The following is a 20,776-nucleotide window of genomic DNA, read 5'->3' as shown; positions in this document are numbered from 1 at the left end:
ATATTAGCAATGAGTATATAGAAGACAGAGAGAGAGAGAGAGAGAGAGAGAGAAGGGAGAGTGTTAGCTGTTAGCTCTAAGGGAAAAGAAAAATTGTACATGAGAAGAAATACATGTTACACTGCATGACTCACCCAAGAATGTTATTTACAAAGTCATATCAATGTAAATGCTAAATACTGATCTAAACCAAAATTAGAGACAGGTTATGGAATGGAAGAGAAAAATACGTGGGAAAGGTTGTAGAGATAGGACATGGGTGTAAGAGAACTGGTTCCTTTGCAGCAACATGAATGGTCCTGGAGATAGTCATTCTAAGTGAAGTCAGCCAGAAAGAGAAAGAAAAATACTGAATAACATCACTTATATGTGGAATCTACACACATCAAAAAAAAAAAAAAAAAAAAGAACTTATGAAACAGAAACAGACTCACAGTCATGGAAAACAAACTTATGGTTACTGGGCAGGGGAAAGGAGGTAGGAGGGGATAAATTGGGAGTTCAAGATTTGCAAATACTAACTAGTATGTATAAAATAGGTAAGTTTCTTCTGTGTAGCACAGGGAACTATATTCAATATCTTGCAATAACCTATAACGAAAAAGGATGTGAAAAGGAATATATATATGTATATGTGTATGTATGACTGAAACATGCTGTACACCAGAAATTAACATTTTAAACTGACTATACTTCAATTTAAAAAAAAAAGTTAAGGCAAGAGAAAAGGTGGAAAAACACAGCAAAGAGCTACGATAATTGCAACAATAGATACTCAAATTGGATTTGACAGACACATCACTGGAACAGAAGAGAGTCCAGAAATAGATTCTCCAGGATTCCTCATAGTTTATTCTAAATTTCTAATCACAAAAGTGAGCACAGTTGTCTCTTCCTGTACTGTTCATAGTAATGTGGAAACAATTTGAAAGTCCATGAATAAGAGAACATAGAAAAGGCAAAATTAGTTTGGGCACATATATATGATGGTTTTTACAATGAAAAAGTGTCATAAAGTGATGATACTGACTATATTGTTTTTGTGAAAGGATGTCCATCATACATTGTGTAGAAAAAGTGAGTTTCAGATCATCATGGACAGTATGATGCCATCTATCCATCTCTATATATCATCTAGCTACACACCTGCCATGTGTGTATGTGTCTGTGTTTGTACATATTTGTATGTATAAGAGATATCTGGAAGGATTTCTACCAAAATTTCGGTAGCCTTTATTTCCAGTCATTCATCCTCTGTGTGACCAGAGCTCCCTGCACCTACTAAACGCCTGTGGTCCTGGAAGGCAGGGACTGGGTCTAGTTCATCTTAATATTCCCAGTACCTTACTCAGTACCAGGTATACAGTGATAATACATCTTGATTGAATAGTGTTTTTAAATTCACAAAAGTAGCTTTAATTTGTCAGCCCCAAGACAATAAAAGTAGTAAATATCCATTCTTCCCATTTGGTAGAGCAATCAAAAAATAACATGAACTACTAATGCTAGCCACATAGGTAATTTAAAATTTTCTAGTCACATTAAAGAAAGAAGAAAGTAAAAGGTGACATTAACGTTAATAATATATTTTATTTAACCCAATATATCCAAAATATCACCACAGCATGTAATCAATATAAAAAATTGAGATATTTTAAATTTAGCATATTAAATATTTAAAACTGATGTGTATTTACACTTAGCATACATCACAGTTCAGATTAGCCACATGTCAGGTTCTCGGTAGCTACATGTGACTACAGCTACTGTATCAAACAGACAGGATTAGAACATCCAGGTGCATGGATATCCTGGTCTGAGCCTCAGTTGTTCCTCCATGATTCTAGTCTTACAAAACATGAGTCCAGCTTTTCCCTTGAAACACGCTCTTACATTATATTTAGAAAGTTTGCAAAACTGGTTTAGGCAAAGATTATGATGCCCATTTGACCTAAAGGGAGATTTTGGTAGAATCCGACATTACGATGTCAGAAGTTACAGATAGAATCATGTTGGCCCTTATCAGAGTGGCTACAATTCTTTACGTTGTTTTATTTATTTGATTTACCAGTTTGAATTTATAGTCTAAAGAGAAAGAACCAAGATTGTTCAGTGTTAAATACAGTAAAACTTTCAAAAATTGCCATATTGTCTAATTCCCCTAAGGTCCTCTTTCCAAAACAAGTTTTGTTCCAATTAATTTATAAGAATGATTTATGATTTTTTTATGAACAATTCTTAAAAATAATTGGAGCAGCACTTTTTTAAATTGAAGTATAGTCAGTTTACAATGTTGTGTCAATTTCTGGTGAACAGAATAACAGTTCAGTCATACATATACATACGGATGTTAGTTTTCACATTCTTTTTCATTATAGGTTACTACAAGATATTGAATAGAGTTCCCTGTGCTCTATAGTATTATATGTTGTTGTTTATCTATTTTATATATATTAGTTAGTATCTGCAAATCTTGAACTCCCAATTAATCCCTTCTCACCCTCTTCCCTCCCTGGTAACCATAAGTTTGTTTTCTATGTCTATGAGTCTATTTCTGTTTTATAAATAAGTTCATTTGTCTTTTTTTTAGATTCCACATATGAGTGGTATCGTGTGGTATTTTTCTTTTTCTTTCTGCTCAATTTACTTAGAATGACAATCTCCAGGTCCATCCATGTTGCTGGAGCAGCACATTTTCCAGCTTGTTTTGAGAGAACCCTTCAGTCATTTGGTGCATCTTAAAACTGCATGGAAGCAGTTGCCCATAAACCAGAAATGCTGCTATTTGAGAAAAAAAAGAAGAAAAATTGGCATCTAGATTTTTTGTGTATGTTTGTTTTTTTTTTTGTCCATGGTTATTCTGGATCTACTCTACCTGTGCTCTTAGAAAATTATTTCAATGAAAAGACACTGAATTTAGTGGTGCATACAATTTTTGGCAATCATGCACTCATTTAAAAATGTAGACCCTGTAATATTTTGATGCTATGATCTGAAAGAGGAAAATACATAGGATCGTAATTAGGTATAGTTCACCACATGTTTATTCATGAATTAAATGTAAGTTTCCTATACTAAGAAAATATCAGAATAGTTTTATCAGGTTGGTTTAGGATCCCACCTCATATTTCCAACTAAGAGTTGGATTTGTTAGTATCTCTTATACATGCAGAATCTCTTTGCAATCAGATTACGTAAGAATATTAGTGGAGATTTTAAAAACTGCAAATTTGGTTGCTGTTTCTAAACACATTTTGAGGTAAATTTACATATGCATGTGTACCACTGTAAAATAACATATCTGTTTGTATTTGCTATAAATTTCCAGATCAAATGAATACTCTCACTTGCCTATAAAAGATGGTAGGTGAAATTAACTTAAACAAACTTCGAAAACCAATTCCAATTTCTTTCACATTGTGTTCAATTAAATGCCCAATTAATTTAAATGAATAGACTGTAAATAAGGCAGTGCACGTGATTATCATATGATTAACACTGGCCAGCATTATAATGTGCTCATTAGTGAGTTGTATGGTATCCTAAGGCTCAGAATGATGAGTAATCGGTGTACAAGTGATTGGCATATAGCTGTCTGGATGCAGCTACTCAACACAATAAATCAGCACTAAGACAAAAATGTGCAGTAGAAAAACGAAGATGAATACATAGCCAACCAGTGAGTTGGCAATTCCTTCCTTTCTCTAATTCAGGTACAGCTCCTCCTCCCAGACACAAAGAGATAAATGTGAGAACAAAAGAATAGCTGGAGATTGAAGGGGAAGTGTTCACCTAAGGTGACCCAGAATGAGTGTCTACGATTATTAAGAATGATTACAGGAAAGAAAATAGTGCTATCTTATTGGTTGAGAGTATCTATTTCTGATATCAAGTGTGGAATCAAAGTAAGAGATGAGCAATGTTTGCATAAAGTTCTTTAGAAGTTCAAAATTCAATTTTTCATTTAAATACACTCCATGATAACATTCACAAAACGTTTTATAATTTAGAAAGTGTTTTTGTATGTTATTGTGAAACCATTTAGTAGGCTGCAGAGGAGGAATTCAGCTGTAAGTTGCATTCATTTTTACATACATAAGAAGTTGTTGGTTGCCTCACTTGACACCCAATCCTACCTCCTTTTCTTTTGCTTGTCTCTGTTATAGAGTTTGGAAAGTAAAATATTTACCTTCTTAGACTCCTCTGCAGCTAGAGGAGGCCATGGGACTGTTCCTTCTGGAATAACACCTGGCTTGGAGAAAGCCCATTTTCCTTCACCCTTTTTTCTTCCCTGAATGCACAGCAGTCATGCTGTGGTCATTTGGACAGAAGCCAACCACTGTGGATGGCAGAGCAGGAGGACAGACTGAGCTTTCTCTTGGACATCCCTGAGCAGTCATTCCAGCCTGGACTGCCTACCTCCAGCCATTCTGTTACACAAGAAAAAGGGCCTCTCACTTACTGAAGCTGGTGAAGTAATTTGTTGCAGTTGTAGTTGTTAATTATGGATTAACACATGCAATAGATAAATTTTTATTAATGAAAAATGTTGAAACATAAGTATGAAGGCAGTAATGCAATGTTCAAGTACTGATGTGTGCATAGATGACCTCAAAATATGACCTTTGTATCTAGAGGTATTCCAAAAACACTGAGTGAAACAAAGAATTAATCAGTCTTTTTACAAATACCACTTCAGTGAAAAGGAGATGTCACAGGGCGGATGCCCTTTGCTGCTCGTTCTAGTGGTTTTCCAGGAACATTCCGTGTACCCTGCTTTATTATGCTTTACTAAGTAAAAGGAAGCTTTTACTTAGAAACTTAGGGTTTTGTGATTATGCTTTCTCGTCGTCTCACATAAAATTGGTGTTAGACTGGGAATGACCTGGATCCCACTGGCAGGATATAGCCAGAACTGAAAGGAAAGTGATTCAAGGAGAGGATGAATTTGAAATAGGGTGGGTCAGAAGAGATTGAGACTAATGTTACCAGCAAATTTGCAACTGGGTACAGTCTCGATCCAATCCTTCCAAGCCCATAGGCCCAAGATATGCCTGCAGTCTACCCAAAGCTACTGAGGAGCCTGGACCCCCTGAGGAATCTCCCCCAGGGAAGGGCCTATGCTGACTTCATCCTGACATCTCTAGCACCTAAAGACGCTTAATAAGTGTTTGTCAGATGAGTTGGTGTGGGGTGTTGGAGGGTGGTTAGAGAGAAAAAAATAAAAGGACAGAGGGGTCCTGCCTGAGCCTGAGAAGATTTTAGAAGCTCTTTGAAATTAAATCTCTAGGGGTTTTTTTTTGTATATATATATATATATATATATATATATGTTTTATTGAAGTATAGTCAGTTTACAGTGTTGTGTCAGTTTCTGGTGTACAGCATAATGCTTTAGTCATACATGAACATATATATATATGTATATATATATATATATTCATTTTCATATTCTTTTTCACCATAAGTTACTGTAAGATACTGAATATAGTTCTCTGTGCTATACAGTATGAACTTGTTTATCTATTTTATATATATTAGTTAGTATCTGCAAATCTCGAACTCCCAATTTATACCTTCCCACCCCCATCACCCCCAGTAACCGTAAGTTTGTTTTCTGTCTGTGAGTCTATTTCTGTTTTATAAATAAGTTTGTTTGTCTTTTTTTTTTTTTTTTTTTTTTTGGTTTCTACATGTAAGTGATATCATATGGTATTTTTGTTTCTCTTCCTGGCTTACTTTACTTAGAATGACATTCTCCAGGGCCATTCATGTTGATGCAAATGGCATTATTTCGTTCTTTTTTATGGCTGAGTAGTATTCCATTGCATAAATATACCACAACTTCTTTATCCAGTCATCTGTCGATGGACATTTAGGTTGTTTCCATGTCTTGCCTATTGTAAATAGTGCTGCTGTGAACATTGGAGTGCATGTATCTTTTTGAATTAAGGTTCCCTCTGGATATGTGCCCAGGAGTGGGATTGCTGGATCATATGGTAAGTCTATTTTTAGTATTTTGAAGAATCTCCATACTGTTTTCTGTAACAGCTGCAGCAAACTACATTCCCACCAACAGTGTAGGAAGATTCCCTTTTCTCCACACCCTCTCCAGTACTGATCGTTTGTGGATTTTGAATGATGAACATTCTGACTGGTGTGAAATGATACCTTATTGTACTTTTGATTTCCATTTCTCTGATAATTAGCGATATGGAGCATTTTTTTCATGTGCCTATTGGCTGTTTGTATGTCTTCATTGGAGAATTGCTTGTTTAAGTCTTCTGCCCATTTTTGGATTGGGTTGTTTGTTTTTTTGTTATTAAGTTGTATGAGGTGTTTATATATTCTGGAAATTAAGGCCTTGTCAGTCTCATCTTTTGCAAATATTTTTTCCCATTCTGTAGGTTGTCTTTTTGTTCTGCTTATGGTTTCCTTTGCTATGCAGAAGCATATAAATTTAACTAGGTCACATTTGTTAATTTTTGTTCATTTCTATTGCCTCAGTAGACTGCCCTAGAGAGCCTTGCTGAGATTTATGTCAGGTAATGTTTTGCCTATGTTTTCTTCTGAGAGGTTTACAGTGTCTCGTCTTATGTTGAAGTCTTGAAGCCATTTTAAGTTTATTTTTGTGTATGATGTGAGGGAGTGTTCTAACTTCATTGATTTACATGCAGCTGTCCAGTTTTCCCAGCACCATTTGCTGAAGAGACTTTATTCCATTGTATGTTCTCCTTTGTCAAAGATTAATTCACCAAAAGTATGTGGGTTTATTTCTGGGCTCTCCATTCTGTTCCATTGATCCATATGTCTATTTTTGTACCTGAATTTCTAGTTATAATTTAGCATGGTGGTTCTCAAAAGTCATGACATCAGATAACTCGGTGTTAGAGTTGCTGAATTCAAGAACTACATTTCAACAGCCATAAAGAATTAAAAAGTAAATGTTATCTTTATGTCTTTCACTATCCGTATTAGTCCACAACAAATTTACTAGAATGCGAATTCAAAGTTCTAGTCAATTTCTTCATATACCAGAATTGGTTAAGTACCTCCAACCCTTCCTCCCACAAAGCAAACTTTTCTTTTCTTTCCTTTCTTCTCACTCACCCTGGTATCATACATATCCCGTTAGTATCTCTTCCAGCAAGAATTTCCTCTTTAGAAATGTCAAAGAAGGAGAAATGAAGCCAGTGACTGAGTTACAGGATCTCTTTTGTAAGATATGTGAGCAGGAAATCTATGACTATTCTCATGTTAATAGCTTTGCCCCTCCTAACATCAGTTACATTATTTCACATCTCCATGCATCTCCTTTCATAGCAATACAGTTCAGGTTCTAATTGGAATAGGATGTTTTAAAGACTGAAATGTATGCTATAAATCTAAAGTTATTTATTAAAGTAACAAATTACAAAATGGAGTACAGTTTAGAATTTACAGCCTTGTTCATTGCGTGTAAGTAAAATGTAATATGCTCTGGTTCTTCTTCCAGTTTTATTGAATGAGATCATTAGAGTTGCAGAATGTCGGAGCTGGAATGAACCTTTCATTCTAAGCCCATTTAAGCCCGTCATTTGAGGAACTGGTCAACTGAGGCCACCAACATTAAATGACCTCCCAGCATCTAGTGGATAGACACAGGGACAGATTAGAACGCAGGTGTAAGGACTCCATCCATGGTTCCCGTTGCCAAACTCCATGAAGTCTTTTATACATCTGCCTGCCTTTGAATTTGCTAGCACCTGCCCCCTTGAGTTCTGACACCTTTTGGGATCCACATAGGGATGCTGGCACCAGCACAAGCAGGACATCAACATTCCAGTGCTAAAAGAATAAGATGCACAAAAAAATCTCATAAACTCAAACAGGCACATTGACTTCTTCCTTGTTATGTCAATGCAAACTTCAAATAGAAAGACAGCAGGGCCTGTACAACTTCTTTAATTGAAAAAAATTATAAAAAAAAAAGGCGGAGTTTGGAATGGTTCTGTAGAAAAAAGAGATCTAGAGGATCAGATGCTTTCAAAGCAAATTATTGAGCTTGAGGGCAAGGTGGTATCTAAGAAAGGCAGTGAGGCATGAGCCCAGTGCCCACCCTTAGGAAACCCCTCCCATCAATGGCAGAGCATGAGAGCAAGGTGACAGTGTGTCCAGTACTGCTTGTAAGAGGCAGACTGAATCCAGGAAGAAGTCAATTCTTTGAACAGAACTTGGGGATGTGATTGGCCTAATTGATGTGCAAGGTAGGGGAGAGCTGCAGGAGGAAGGGAGCTCTTCATCTTCATTACCTCTGGGCTCCTTTTCCAGGCACATGCACCGCCTGCTGCTCCTGCAGAGCACTCAGATTGTCCTAGGGCCGTGGTTTCTGCTCTCACTCAGGCCAGCACCGGAGCTGGGCCGAGGTCGGTGAGAGCAAACGCTCCTGTTGGCAGCCCCTCGTCTGTGCCACAAATCCCACCCGGCAGGACCACAGCTGTGCCCTTCTCTTGGCACCTTCCCCAGTCCTGACAGCTTCTGCAGAATGCAGTGTTCTTCGGGGAAATATCACAGTTTTTGAACAGAAGACAGATTCAGAAATCACACGGTAAAATGTTTGAAGAAAAGATTGTAAGGAATTTAAAAGTTTAAAACAGAAAACAATTAATCAGTTTTATGTTAACCTTTATAACCTCAATCTTTGAATTTCTTCTCTTTGGGAACAATCACATCTGTGCTGCCAAAAGAAACAAGATGTGATTTCTTCCCGGTCATGACTGTGATCTCCATCAAAGAATAGCAAAGACAGTAATTAGTGCTCCACACCAAACCTGCCTCAAATTCAACATCAATTGCATTTGTCCTCTGTGGAGCTGAAAGTAAGCACTTCTAATGCTTAGAATTTTCTCATGAGTTGCTGTCATTTGGCAGAAATTTCTGGAGTTGTTACTTTTGAGGGGAGGATTTTATCTATCTATCTATCTATCTATCTATCTATCTATCTATCTATCTATCTATTTTAAATTTTAAAAAAATTGAAGTATTGTCAGTTTACAATGTTGTGTCTATTTCTGGTGTACAGCATAATACTTCAGTCATACATATACATACATATATTCCTTTTCATAGTCTTTTTCATTAGCGTTTACTACAAGATATGGAATTGTTTCTTATAGACCTTTCCTGCTGTTAACATTTTTTTTTAAGAAAAACAAAATGAAGACAAAAAAAATTAAGTAGTGCCACTTTGCTTTCAGTGAGGAATCACCATCAGAAAGCATTAAAAGTAAGGGGAGGGAAAAATTAGAAACACCGCCTTAGTTTCTTGGCAATGTTGAGGTCCAGATATTTTTCCAGGAAGCTGTTTGCAATTTCCAGAGTGGCTAGGACAATCAGTCAATGAGGGCCAAATCCTCAGATGCAACTAGATGCCAGTGACCTCTGCTGAACAGTTTCTGAACATCCTCAGAAGTACTGGTGTCTAGCATACAGGTATGATAGACCCAGACAAGCAGGGAAACTTGCTCAGAATTCATGCAGCCATCCAGAAGATGGTCATGAATATTGGGTAAAATTCCACTCAGTTCTGTGGTCCTTTAGGGGTTTCTAGGGTATAGTAGGGACAGGGAACCCAGGCTACCTGGTTTGGGGCAACAGAACTCAGAGTCCTGGGAGACCAAGACAGCTAGAGCTCACAGGACCGAGTAAGAAGAAAGCTGCAAGAGAGAGACTCCCAGACCTGCAGAGGGCGTCTCGAAAATGCAGCACAGTTTACCATTAACTTGTTATAGTCTCTTTAAAGCCCCAGAAATGTTTAGTGTCAGTAACTACACGAGTTAAATTTTTCTTTTAAGAAGTGTAAAGATCACAATAAGATTCACTATCAACAAGCATATTTTACACGTTGTTGACAGTAACTTTTTTTTTTTCAATCTGGAAAAAAATATCCCTGGGTTAATGAAAAGATCTCCAGGCTGGAGTAAATATACCTTATCCATGTTCTGCCCACAAACCACTAATACTTCAGTTTCTTCATATCAAAGAAAGCAGCTAATACTGATTCATGTTGTCTCACAGGAACGTGGTGCAGGGGACAATATTTTTAAAAAATACTTTTTTTTTTTCAGAGAAAAGCACTGTGGGATTTGATCTGTGTTGTCCAATTCAGTAGGTACAGACATATGACTATTTAAATTTAAATTAATTAAAAGTAAATAAAAGTGTAATTCCTTAGTTGCATTAGCTGCATTTCAGGAGCTCAGTAGCCACAGGTGGCTAGTAGCCACTGGCTACCATGTTGGGCAGCACAGATAAAGAAAATTTTCAGCATTGTAAAAAGTCCAGCTGAATGGTGCTGGAAGATGGGGCTTTGATGCTCTTAAGAAATGAATCACATTTTAAAAACCAAGTCTTTTGATTTTTTTCTTATGCCACATTTTTTTTGTATGTGTATGAACCAATTTGACCTTGAATTTATTTACAGATTGTGCATAAACATAAACATTTAGAGACATTACTTTGCATTTCAAGGGCATCTTATAATAATATTGTAAATCACCCTTCTGTTAGACCAAAATAGGTCAGAGAAGGCATCAACTTAACCTTCTAATGCAGATGTCCATTTAATTTGTTGTCAAAGGAAAGGGATTCAACACTCTTCTTGATAGCTAGTTTCAGCAATAATAAATTCCTTTGCATTTCTTTTCAACTGTATGCTTGATTAGACAGTTTCTCGAATCACTTGTCTAGAGTTTCTCATCCTGAAAGCTCATGATATTGACACTTTCCCTCTGAATATATGCAGATGTATAAACACTGAATATATGGCTGTAGTCACAGTAAGTCAAATGAGCTCAGTTCCACTTAGTTTTGGCAACTGAATAGAAAGAAGAGTCTTTTCCATCATTATTAAAGGCAGGCATTTTCTCCAAGACTGTGAGAAGCTCTTCCTCTGGCTACCTTAAGCAGCTTCAATCACAAAAGGCATTTGCCACCAGATGGACCCCTCCAGGAGACTCCAACTGGAGTAGAGGGAAATCTCATCACGGGAGGACTTCAGGGCTTTACAGCAGATAGTTGTAGAGCTGGTGGAGATCAATCACAGAAAATGAGCCCACACCTCCTCCTCCTCCCCTTCTGAGGGTCATGTGTCACCCCACAGACGGCACCCACTGTGGGGTGGCTGCAGAGAGCTCTCTGGGGACTGAGAAGGGATTTACAGTGTAGTCAAGCATCATAGCAGAACCCCCTGGCTGTTAGTGCCCCAGTTCCCTCAGGTCTTGCTGAGAGCAGGCTGATACTGTATTGGGATGGATGATTCTTCAAAACGAACATTACTCATTTCCAGTGGAACTCTGACAAAGTGCTCTTAGACAGGAAGGAGATCTCTGACAGGTGTCGAAGAGTGTGTGATAAAGACATGAATCAGAAAGGATGAAAAGACTGAAGTGACCTTCTAAGGACAACACTGGGAGAGGGGCTTGGAACAACAAATAAATGTCGACACCTTAAGAATCATTCTTCTGTCTTTCACCCCATACGTCCCATCAACATCAGACAAATTTCATTCTTTTCGTTCTTAAGATAATCTTTCTTCATCCCTAGCTTCTTGCTTAGGAATCGCTCAACCACTGAAACTCAGTTCAGTTACCTTTTTGAAAAAAGCTGTTAAGTGTTTTGTAAAAGCAACAGCGTATACTCTATAAACATATTTAGAAAAGGACCAGTAATTGCTTTGATTTTGAGAGGTTTTGTTAGCCTCAACTAAGATTTTATCACTTCAGCTCTTGCTTGGACCATTGATTTTGTAAATATTTTTGGATCATTTAATATGGTATCATCTAAAATAATTCATGTATTGATATTCTTGAGAAGAGTTACATTAACATTGTGGTGGATCCCAGGTCACTAAGTTATGTAGCAAAATCTGACTCAAAATGTACTTGATTGAGATGTCATAGTTACCAACTTTAAGTCCAGAATTAGTAGGTCCAAAGAAGGAAAAAAGAAACTTGACAAAAAAAATTTAGTAAGCTAATAATTCCTCAGTAATGATTTTCTAAAGTAAAGCTATAGATTTTCATCACAGTTCAGTATATACAGATTAACCCAGCTAACAGATAGAAGCATTTCACAGTTTTCCTGGGTTGGAGTTTGACCTTGAGGAAGGTACTTCATTCCCCTGGTTTTGAAAGATTGGCTCTTAGAAATAAAGGATAGAGATGTCATAGTGAAGAGATAAGCCTTTGGGGGTAAATAATGTTCTGAGCAGAGCATTTTCAGCAGCATTTATTAAAATATTGGAAAGCACTACCGTAAAACAGAGACCAAGAATTAAGCAGAGATTCAAGTTCAGACAGTAACTGACCAGTTTCCTGATCTGTGGATATGTACTCATAACTGGAGCTGTTGCCGGCCCCATCACGACCCTGGATGCATGGTGTAAGTCAAACAGGATGTGGTATGTTAATGTCATTTTGGGGGAAAACAGCTGATTCACATAGCAAACATCATAGAATCTATGTAAAAGCATTCATTCTTATATATGTTTACCTCACGAAGAAACAAAACATGGTGTAATGGAAATCCATGTCAGGAGACTTGAGTTCTAATTCCTATTCTGATGGTGGTGACAACAGGGAATTCTTTCACCTGAATAAACCTCCATTTCCTTATCTCAAGACAGAGGGGCTCAGATTTGACTTCCATTGAAATGCTCACAGGAGCCAGAAGCAGCCTGAATTTAAGATGGTAAAGTTACCTGACACTGGGGGTCCTGTGGGGTTCTGAAAATCGTGACAGCATGGAGAGTGCATGTCTTCTATTGGGGACAGTCAGCAACGGTGGATTGTCTTCAGGTGGGAATGCAGTCCTCGTGTTACCATATAATCAGATTTTTCAAGAAAATACAGAAATTCGGATTTTTTTGGTCAAATATCTTGGTTTATTTAAAAACATTTAAGTTGGAAACTAATTTTAAAAGGGGGAGGGGGACCCACAGGGAAGGCCAAACGAAACATGTGGGTGGGTTGGGGCTGTGGCCTCCATTTTGTGACCTCCAAATGGAAGCCTCCAGTCTCTCCCTGCTCTGTGGTTGTACCAGAGGATGGAGGAGGAGGGTCATCCTGGGACCACAAGGCACTAACCCTCTGCACAAGTCTAATTAATCTTCTTTTCTCTTGGTTTCATTAAAATATGCATACAGTAGGGAATCAAGGCAACCACAGTCAGTGGGATGGATGCACTTTTACAAAAAGACAGCACATAAAATAAATACTCTGTGTGGGTTGGGATCTTGATGAAATGGTAGAGCTGCAGCGTGGTCAACGAGGCCCCCGCGCAGAGCAGCCGGAAGCTCAGCCCGTAGCCGGTTTCCCCTCCGCAGCTCCTCAGGAACATCTCCGAGTGAATTGCAAAGCCCAAGCCAAAGAGGACCCCGAGGTTTCTCACGAGTCCGGCAAAGGGTGTGGTGTCAATGTGGATCCAGTCGGGGTTGGCACACCACTTCTTGGCAATGGGCACAGACCACAGCAAGTCAATGTCAAGCAGTCCAAGAAGCAGGTAAAGGCCAAGTGCAAACAGGAAGAGGAAGAGGTTGGTCTTCAGGTATGTGCTCAGGCTGGCTGATTGGATGCTTGGAGTGTGTTCAGAGGCCTCTGCCACAAGCATGCCTGGGAATTAGAGACACTGAAGATGACTGTGTGCCCTTGAGCCCTGCGGGAGTCATTTTTCCCTGCACTAAAGAATCTAGCCATAGTTTTCAATGATAAAGGGCTTTAGAAACCTAGGTTCTAGCCATTTTCCAAAGCCTTTTTTTGTGGGCAATAATTAAAAACACACACTTGCCCCATGGTGTTTTCACCATCCATATTAGCACAAGGGGATCTTTCAGGAGTCCAGGGCACTGAGTGAGAACTCACTTTATAGGCAGAACCCTGATCTAAGTGCTTGCAATTAACATTTCAATTGTCATAGCCAATTTACTTATAGCGCCTTTGAAAGGTACACGGGGCTAAACAGCTGAAACTCAATCACAGTGAATGCTGCTTTGGAAATACAAAGCAGCTGTTGAATGAAGTCCATAGTCAGGTAACAATCACTTCAGGTGTTTCAGAGAGAGTGCTACTATGGTATGCAGGTTGGAAAGCCATTATTAAGTCCCCCAAACCAAGACACAGGCACGCTGTCCTAAGTGGTGGTTTGAGAGTTGGGCTCAGCTCTAGCCACTTCAGAGAGACCCATCTCACTAAGAGTAACGTTACACATTTATACTGTTGAGTGAGAGTGCCCCATTGTGTACGTGGAGAATTTGAGAGGTGAGTGGAACCACTTAAGCTTCTATGGTAGCATTAAGAATCAATGGCTTGGTAGAATTACCTGAGATTGGGGAACTGATTGGCAGGGACAATCTGACAACATAAAACAAATGATACTAAAGTTTTCCAATGACACAACTAAAGGTAAGTGATCATATTTACCACCAATTACTCCAAGAATAACTTGATGAGGAAAATGTGTTGCTATGAATACTCTGGAGATGCAGACGCTGATTTGAATCAACCAAAAAAGACTCCAAAGAAATGACCAGGTCAGTCTACGATGGAAGAATAGATACAAGTGTAAAAAGCAAAGAAATTGTATCACTCATTAAAATGGAGGGGTGGTTGGCATGGATGTGACACCAGGTGATTTCTCAGAGGAATCTTCTAGCTGTGACATAACATCATGATTCTAGAAGTTTGTTTTTTTTAATGTTTCTGTGTACTCCATAGGATTTGAAAAACTTTAACATAGGTTTCTAGTTATCAATGCATTAAACTTGACCAGTGCTATACCCTGAGATTTTAGTAAATGCTATAAAAAGAAGTCCAATTGACATCCTGATAATGATTTTAATGTAGTAGGGAAAATTCAAGTTTAGGGAAATTACTAATATCCACAATGATCAAGAATGAATTCTGTATATTTTTATTTCCTCTCATATGTGCTTCCTCTTTCCTCTCTCAAACTTTTGTTGCTTGAAGAAAACCCACTGGAGAGGCAGCTGCCACTCTGATGAAAAGCAGACAAGCATTCCATCAAGGGCAGGGTTTAATTTCAGAGACTCTCAAGAGTCCTGGCTCCTTATTTTTTGACATGTTAGAAAATAAGGGACAGAAAATTGACCTAATATGCTATGGGTCAGAAGCAGCAATGCATAGAAAACTTATAAGAATATTAAAATCCAAGCGATGCCAATTATTTTAATTAAAAAAGAAATAGCAGTAATACATTCTAGAAATTCTTGAGGGTTCTGAATGATTTGTTTCTGATAATTGGACCAAATTGTGGTTATTGAAAGATTAAAGAATAGAGAGAAATGAGAGGAAGAGGAAGTACTTTCTTTGCTTCAAAGAGGTGGTAAGCAGGGGTTATCCATATGGAAGCAGGATTTGGTAACAGTAAGATAAGGTGTAGGCACTCAATACATTTTGATGGATGAATGAAATATTGCAGTTACATGAATCAAATTGTTAAGATAATTTTTTTTAGAAGAAGCAAATATTTTTCCACGTTTGGGAAATGGAGGAGAAAATGAACTACAAGGAAAGGTAAGGCTTATCTAAACTCCTACTTTGAAAAATTATCTATGGATAGAAAATACTAATTTCTTTAAATTACACAACTTTCTACCATTGTTGCTTTGGGTTGGATAATGAAGACATTAAGGCATACAGGTCACAGTCTCATTAGAATGAACTTTAAAGATGTCCAAATTTCTTTGATCATTTGCTTATATTACCCAATATTACTCTGAAAAGTGGAATAGGCAATGAATCTTAGAAATTTTTTAAGAACTTTTGTATAATGGTATGTGTTGTAGTATTTTTTATGCAATTAACTGACATCTCAAGGAACCTAATAATTTATGATTAAAGTTAGAATTGTTTTAATGATAAAGTATTTCAGGAAAGAAAGGAAGGAAACAGCCCAATTCCTACAGAAATTTTGAATAATCTTTAAGTTCTAGGACTTTCTGAACATTATTAATCTACTAACGTTAAATCTATTAACATTCAAATTTAAGTTTGCCTCTAGAATGTTTTTAATTGAAAAGGTTGCACAGTCTTGAAAGCTAGAATATATGTTATTGATATCAAAATCATTGGCTGTTCAAAGAAGGAAGCATAGTTATACTCAAGTAACTGATGTATTCAAGGGGAATAATACTTCTCATCATTCTAGTTTTAAAGCAGTTAAATTTAAAAAATTTTAAGTTCAATTTCTAGTTAATCTTTTTTATTGACGTATAGTCCATTTACAATGTTAGTTAATCTTAAAGCAAGGGAACATGCGTGCAAAAATACTTCTTTCTATAACTTTAGATGACTTATTTATGTGCTCCCAAACTGATTATTATATTATGGAAACCGAAAGGCACATTTAGCAAGTCATTAATCAATTAAACATTTCCAACTCTATAATGTGGCAATAGCTGTGAACTAATTAGAATATTATCTTAAAGCAAAATATTAATTTTCTATTTATTTTGCTATTTTGGGTGTGATAGAATCAAATAAACACATTTCAACAACTAAAAATATATTAAAATGAAAATTTTTAATTGATGTATAGTTGATTTACAACGTGTTAGTTACTGGTGTTCAGCTTAACGAATCAGTTTATATATACACGTATACATATATACATTATACATATATACATTTTATACACACACACACACACACACATATTCTCTTTCGAGTGAATTTTTTAAAAATTTCCTGTGTTTTAAACTGTCATATCCCAGTGCTATAGAAGTTGGAGCAAAACTGACCTGTGCAGAGTGGTAGATAACTTATCCATCTGATTGACCATGTGGCCCAGGGCAGCTGTCACCATGACATACCAGACACAGGATGAGCCCATTGCATGGCCAGATGGACTTCCTGCAACAACAAAGTGGCAATCCATTTGAAAGGTGGTTGATAGAGTGTCCATGTCAGAAATGGGCACTAGAACAGCATGTTAGTCATGAAATTACAAATAACTCAGAAAAACCCACAGGGCACAGGCTATATGTAATGTTTAGAAATAGATAGAAATAAGGAAAATTGAGACAAATTGAGCCTCAAAACACTATTTCAAAAAATTATCCCCAGGAGGGCTCTGGACCCCTCGGCATTGTATCTTCAGTACCGGCAGCTTGCAGTCCACCAGTTCAATCCTCAAGTGCCAGAACACGGGAAAACAAAAATTTCCCCCCAGGTTATTCAAATTCATTGAATTCTGGAAATCAAATTGTTCTAGGCTAATGAAGAACTCAGGCTGTTGCTTCAAAATCTGCCATATCCCTACTCAGTCTTCATATACAATTGTTTTTAATTGATGAGAAATTTGAAGCAATTGTATGGTTATATTCCTTGGGCTGAAAAGTCTCACATGTAAAGGATATCATCGCTATGTCTGATTTACCCATTGGCTGCTATGCACTAGCAGCTACCTCCACGTCTGCCTTGCGGCTGGCTGCTGCAATAGGCGTCTTTGTCATTGAACGAATGGGGGAAGCTGTAAAGGGGCCTCAGTTCTGGCTGACGTCTGCAGACAGGTAGCCTTTCTACTCCCAGGATGTCTTTCCTATGCGGCTTGATTTTTTTTTTTCTTTTAGTCACTTTACTTGCTTTTCTTTCTGAATTTTTACCAAGTAGAGATTCATTCAGGTTAAACAGCAGTCTCTTTTTGAAAAACACTAAGGTAAACAAAGACAAATCTATTTCTTACAGCTCTATTTCTTTCAAATCTACTTCTTATAGAAGAATTTTCAGAGCCTTTTATAGGCTTATGGAGTTGTAAATCTTCAAGGAGTGAATGTAGAATGTAATTTTTTTTTCTCTCAGAAAATGTCTCATAAGACAGAACATGCTGGGAAGTGCTAGAATAAACCAAAGTAGCATTTCAATTATCTCAAAGGTTATCTATCCATCCATCCATCCATCCATCCCACTCTGGTTTCACAAAGATGAAATACACACCATCCCTAACCTGATGGAATATACAGTCTATTGGAGGAGTCAGATATTAAAGAATTAATTTAGATAAACAGGAGGTTTATATTGTATAGCACAGGGAACTATATTCAATATCTTGTAGTAACATATGGTGAAAAAGAATATTAAAACAAATATATGTATGTTCCTATGTGGCTGAAGCATTGTGCTGTACACCAGAAATTCACACAACATTGTAAATTGACTATACTTCAATTTTTAAAATATATAAAAAATTAATTATAGTACTCAGGATAGGTACTGCAACGGATGTATACTTTTATGGAAGCAAAAGTAAGATATTCAGAAAACTTATTAGGAACTTACACACATTCACTGTACTCAGGGTTAGTCTCAGGATGTTAAATGCCAAGAATTTTAGGCTATGTAACAAATTGTGGTGAGGCACAGAGTAACAGTCTTACAAATTAAAACAACATGTAAGTTACCTTTATACATATACTTTTAAAACCTTTTTTATAATCTTAAACTCCATTTCCATAGTAAAGATTTTACACACATACAGAATCTTACTTATAATAAAAAGGAAAGTGGTCCAAGAAGTCTACTTATATAGAGAAAAAAGAGAAAAAAGAAATTTTAAAGAAACAATTTTAAAATTAGAGATAATTTCTACAGGCAATAGTAATACCAAGAAGCCCTTAACTTTCTTTCAGAAACTGTCTATTCTTGCCTCATTCATGTGATTTGTGATTCTCAGATCTATAATAACTTTGAAAGTTGCTCAGCAGCAGATAAAACAACATTTCTAGGATTTTAAATAGTTCTTTGAGAATTTGTTCTAGCTACTTTTTTTTGTTTGTTTATTTAATATCAAACCATGACAGTCTTCCCCAAAATGCCAAATATAAAATCTTTTGGGGAGTATTCTGTTAACTTACCCTTTAACAAAGAAACAAATGAAATTTTCTTATCCACTAGCAATTTTTCTGTTTATGAACTTTTAGCATCCTCACCCAGGACATTTTCCTGAATATCCTCTATAATATCATACAGTTATTATACACAACGGTTCTCTGTTAGAATATGTTTAGTAACCCGAGGCTCCTATAGTTGCTTACCTGGACCTGTTTCACAAGTAGTGGGGAATTGTTCAAGGCATGGATTTGAGTGATTTGGGTAAATCTGAGTTTCTTGGACCCACCAGTAAGGCCGATGACCAAATAATATCCTGTATTTAAAGAAATACAAAAATGTACATATATTTAAATACACAACTATTACATAATTGAAGACTCGCTATTTTCTCCTATAAAAATGACTCAAGCAGAGCGTTGATGGGGAAACTCATGATTTAGAGACCTTGAAAGGACTTGAGTTCTGGTCTGTCTCTTGTTATAAAGGAAGACACAGTCATTTGGGATTTGGGCATCCTAGTTTCCAATAAAAGCGGGGACTATTTTCCTTGCAGGGGAAAATCCTCTGGGTTCTTTGGATACTTAGACTGGAAATATCAAAGTGGTCCCTGGAATTATCAGTCTATTCATTATGGTGCTGTTCATTTAACTCACTTTTTGGTTAATCACATAATAGGTGTCACAGGCTTTTGAAATTTACTTGTAAGTCAGATAAAGTATACATTCCCATGCTTTTCTGTAAGTTCTATTTATGAATAGGTGTTTCAAGTTAACTGATATATTTGAAAGATTTTCCAAGTAAAACTACGCTTACCTGAAATGTGATCATTAAGCCAAAGCTACAAATTTAAGAATAAGCTTTAAGAAAAATGAAATAAAACAGAAAGCTTACCATTTAAAAATAAGATTGAACCAGTCCCCAATGACTGCTACCCATATCATCTTGGTTCCAACTGTCTGATTAAGTTGAAACCAAAGTGGAAAATAAATAGAAAATATATTCCGGGGATCTCCAACATTGGACATAAAATTTAGAAAACTGTAGTAAGCTCGGTAGTCCTTCTGCAAATGCTGAATAAGGAGCACGCCGTTCCTATGAAGGAAATCCATCTTGAAAGAGAAGCAGTTCTAAACATAGAGCAGTTGGAGCTGAAGTGCTCTGACTTGCTCCGTTTTTATACAGAATCCTCTTGGCATGTCCAGCCATTACTGCGACATGTGATGCTGACCAACTGTGGAGAGAGCATGTCAGCTCTCCTCTGCTGAAAACTCATCCATTTATGATTTTAATTGGTGCCAGAGAGGTGAAGTACATGCTGATCTGTGGCAAGTCGAGGGGAATTTTGGGTAGAGACACAATGAATTTCTTATGCAACCTCTCTTTTGTGTGAACAGTTGGATTATGTTTGCTTGAAATTTTTTGCACAGTTCATTTCCCTCAAGGGCAGAAACATTAGCAATTTCTACGCCTGGCTAGAAGATTACACAAATAATTACTGCATGTCAAATAGCCCTTAAAGCCATGCATTTTAATTTAAAATAGACTGTGGTTCTTTGGCTATTTTATTGGCTCTTTCAGGAAAATGGATGAGTAAATATCTGTGCATGAAAAATGTATGTGATATGACAGATTATTTTCTGATTGCAGACTTTTAAATAAAAATATTTTGATATTTCTTTATTAGCAAAGAGAATGATATGATCTATATAAAACAGGGAAGGAAACACACCAAAATTGATGAAATCTGGAAGGAAACGTTTTGCTTTTTGACTGCGAGACCAGAAAGCAGAGATAGAGGTCACTGGATAGTAGAACTGTGTTAGGAGTGAGGCATATTTTTATTGACTTCATTGAGGAGTTGCTCATGTGACAGAAAGATAGATTTCAAAGGG

At 36.9% G+C, this 20,776-nt stretch overlaps 1 protein-coding gene and 1 non-coding gene across 2 annotated transcripts; one reads left to right on the top strand and one right to left on the bottom strand.

Moving 5' to 3' along the window:
* Positions 1-12,424: 12,424 nt before the first annotated feature.
* On the bottom strand, positions 12,425-20,016 carry G6PC2 (glucose-6-phosphatase catalytic subunit 2). The gene is made up of 5 exons (XM_006182859.2): positions 19,776-20,016; positions 19,088-19,197; positions 16,796-16,907; positions 14,457-14,572; positions 12,425-13,649 (listed from the first exon to the last, which is right to left on the bottom strand). Exons 1-5 carry the CDS (start codon positions 19,991-19,993, stop codon positions 13,138-13,140), a joined length of 1,068 nt encoding a protein of 355 aa, XP_006182921.1. The 5' UTR covers positions 19,994-20,016; the 3' UTR covers positions 12,425-13,137.
* Positions 17,100-17,204, top strand: LOC116663963. The gene has a single exon (XR_004320314.1). It is a non-coding gene; the product is annotated as a small nucleolar RNA SNORA57 (small nucleolar RNA).
* Positions 20,017-20,776: the final 760 nt, after the last annotated feature.

This window comes from Camelus ferus, chromosome 5 (genome assembly GCF_009834535.1).
Source record: "Camelus ferus isolate YT-003-E chromosome 5, BCGSAC_Cfer_1.0, whole genome shotgun sequence".
In the NCBI taxonomy this organism is placed as follows: Eukaryota; Metazoa; Chordata; class Mammalia; order Artiodactyla; family Camelidae; genus Camelus; species Camelus ferus.
The sequence above is the reverse complement of the archived record's forward strand: the minus strand, read 5'-3'. Positions and strand labels throughout refer to the sequence as shown.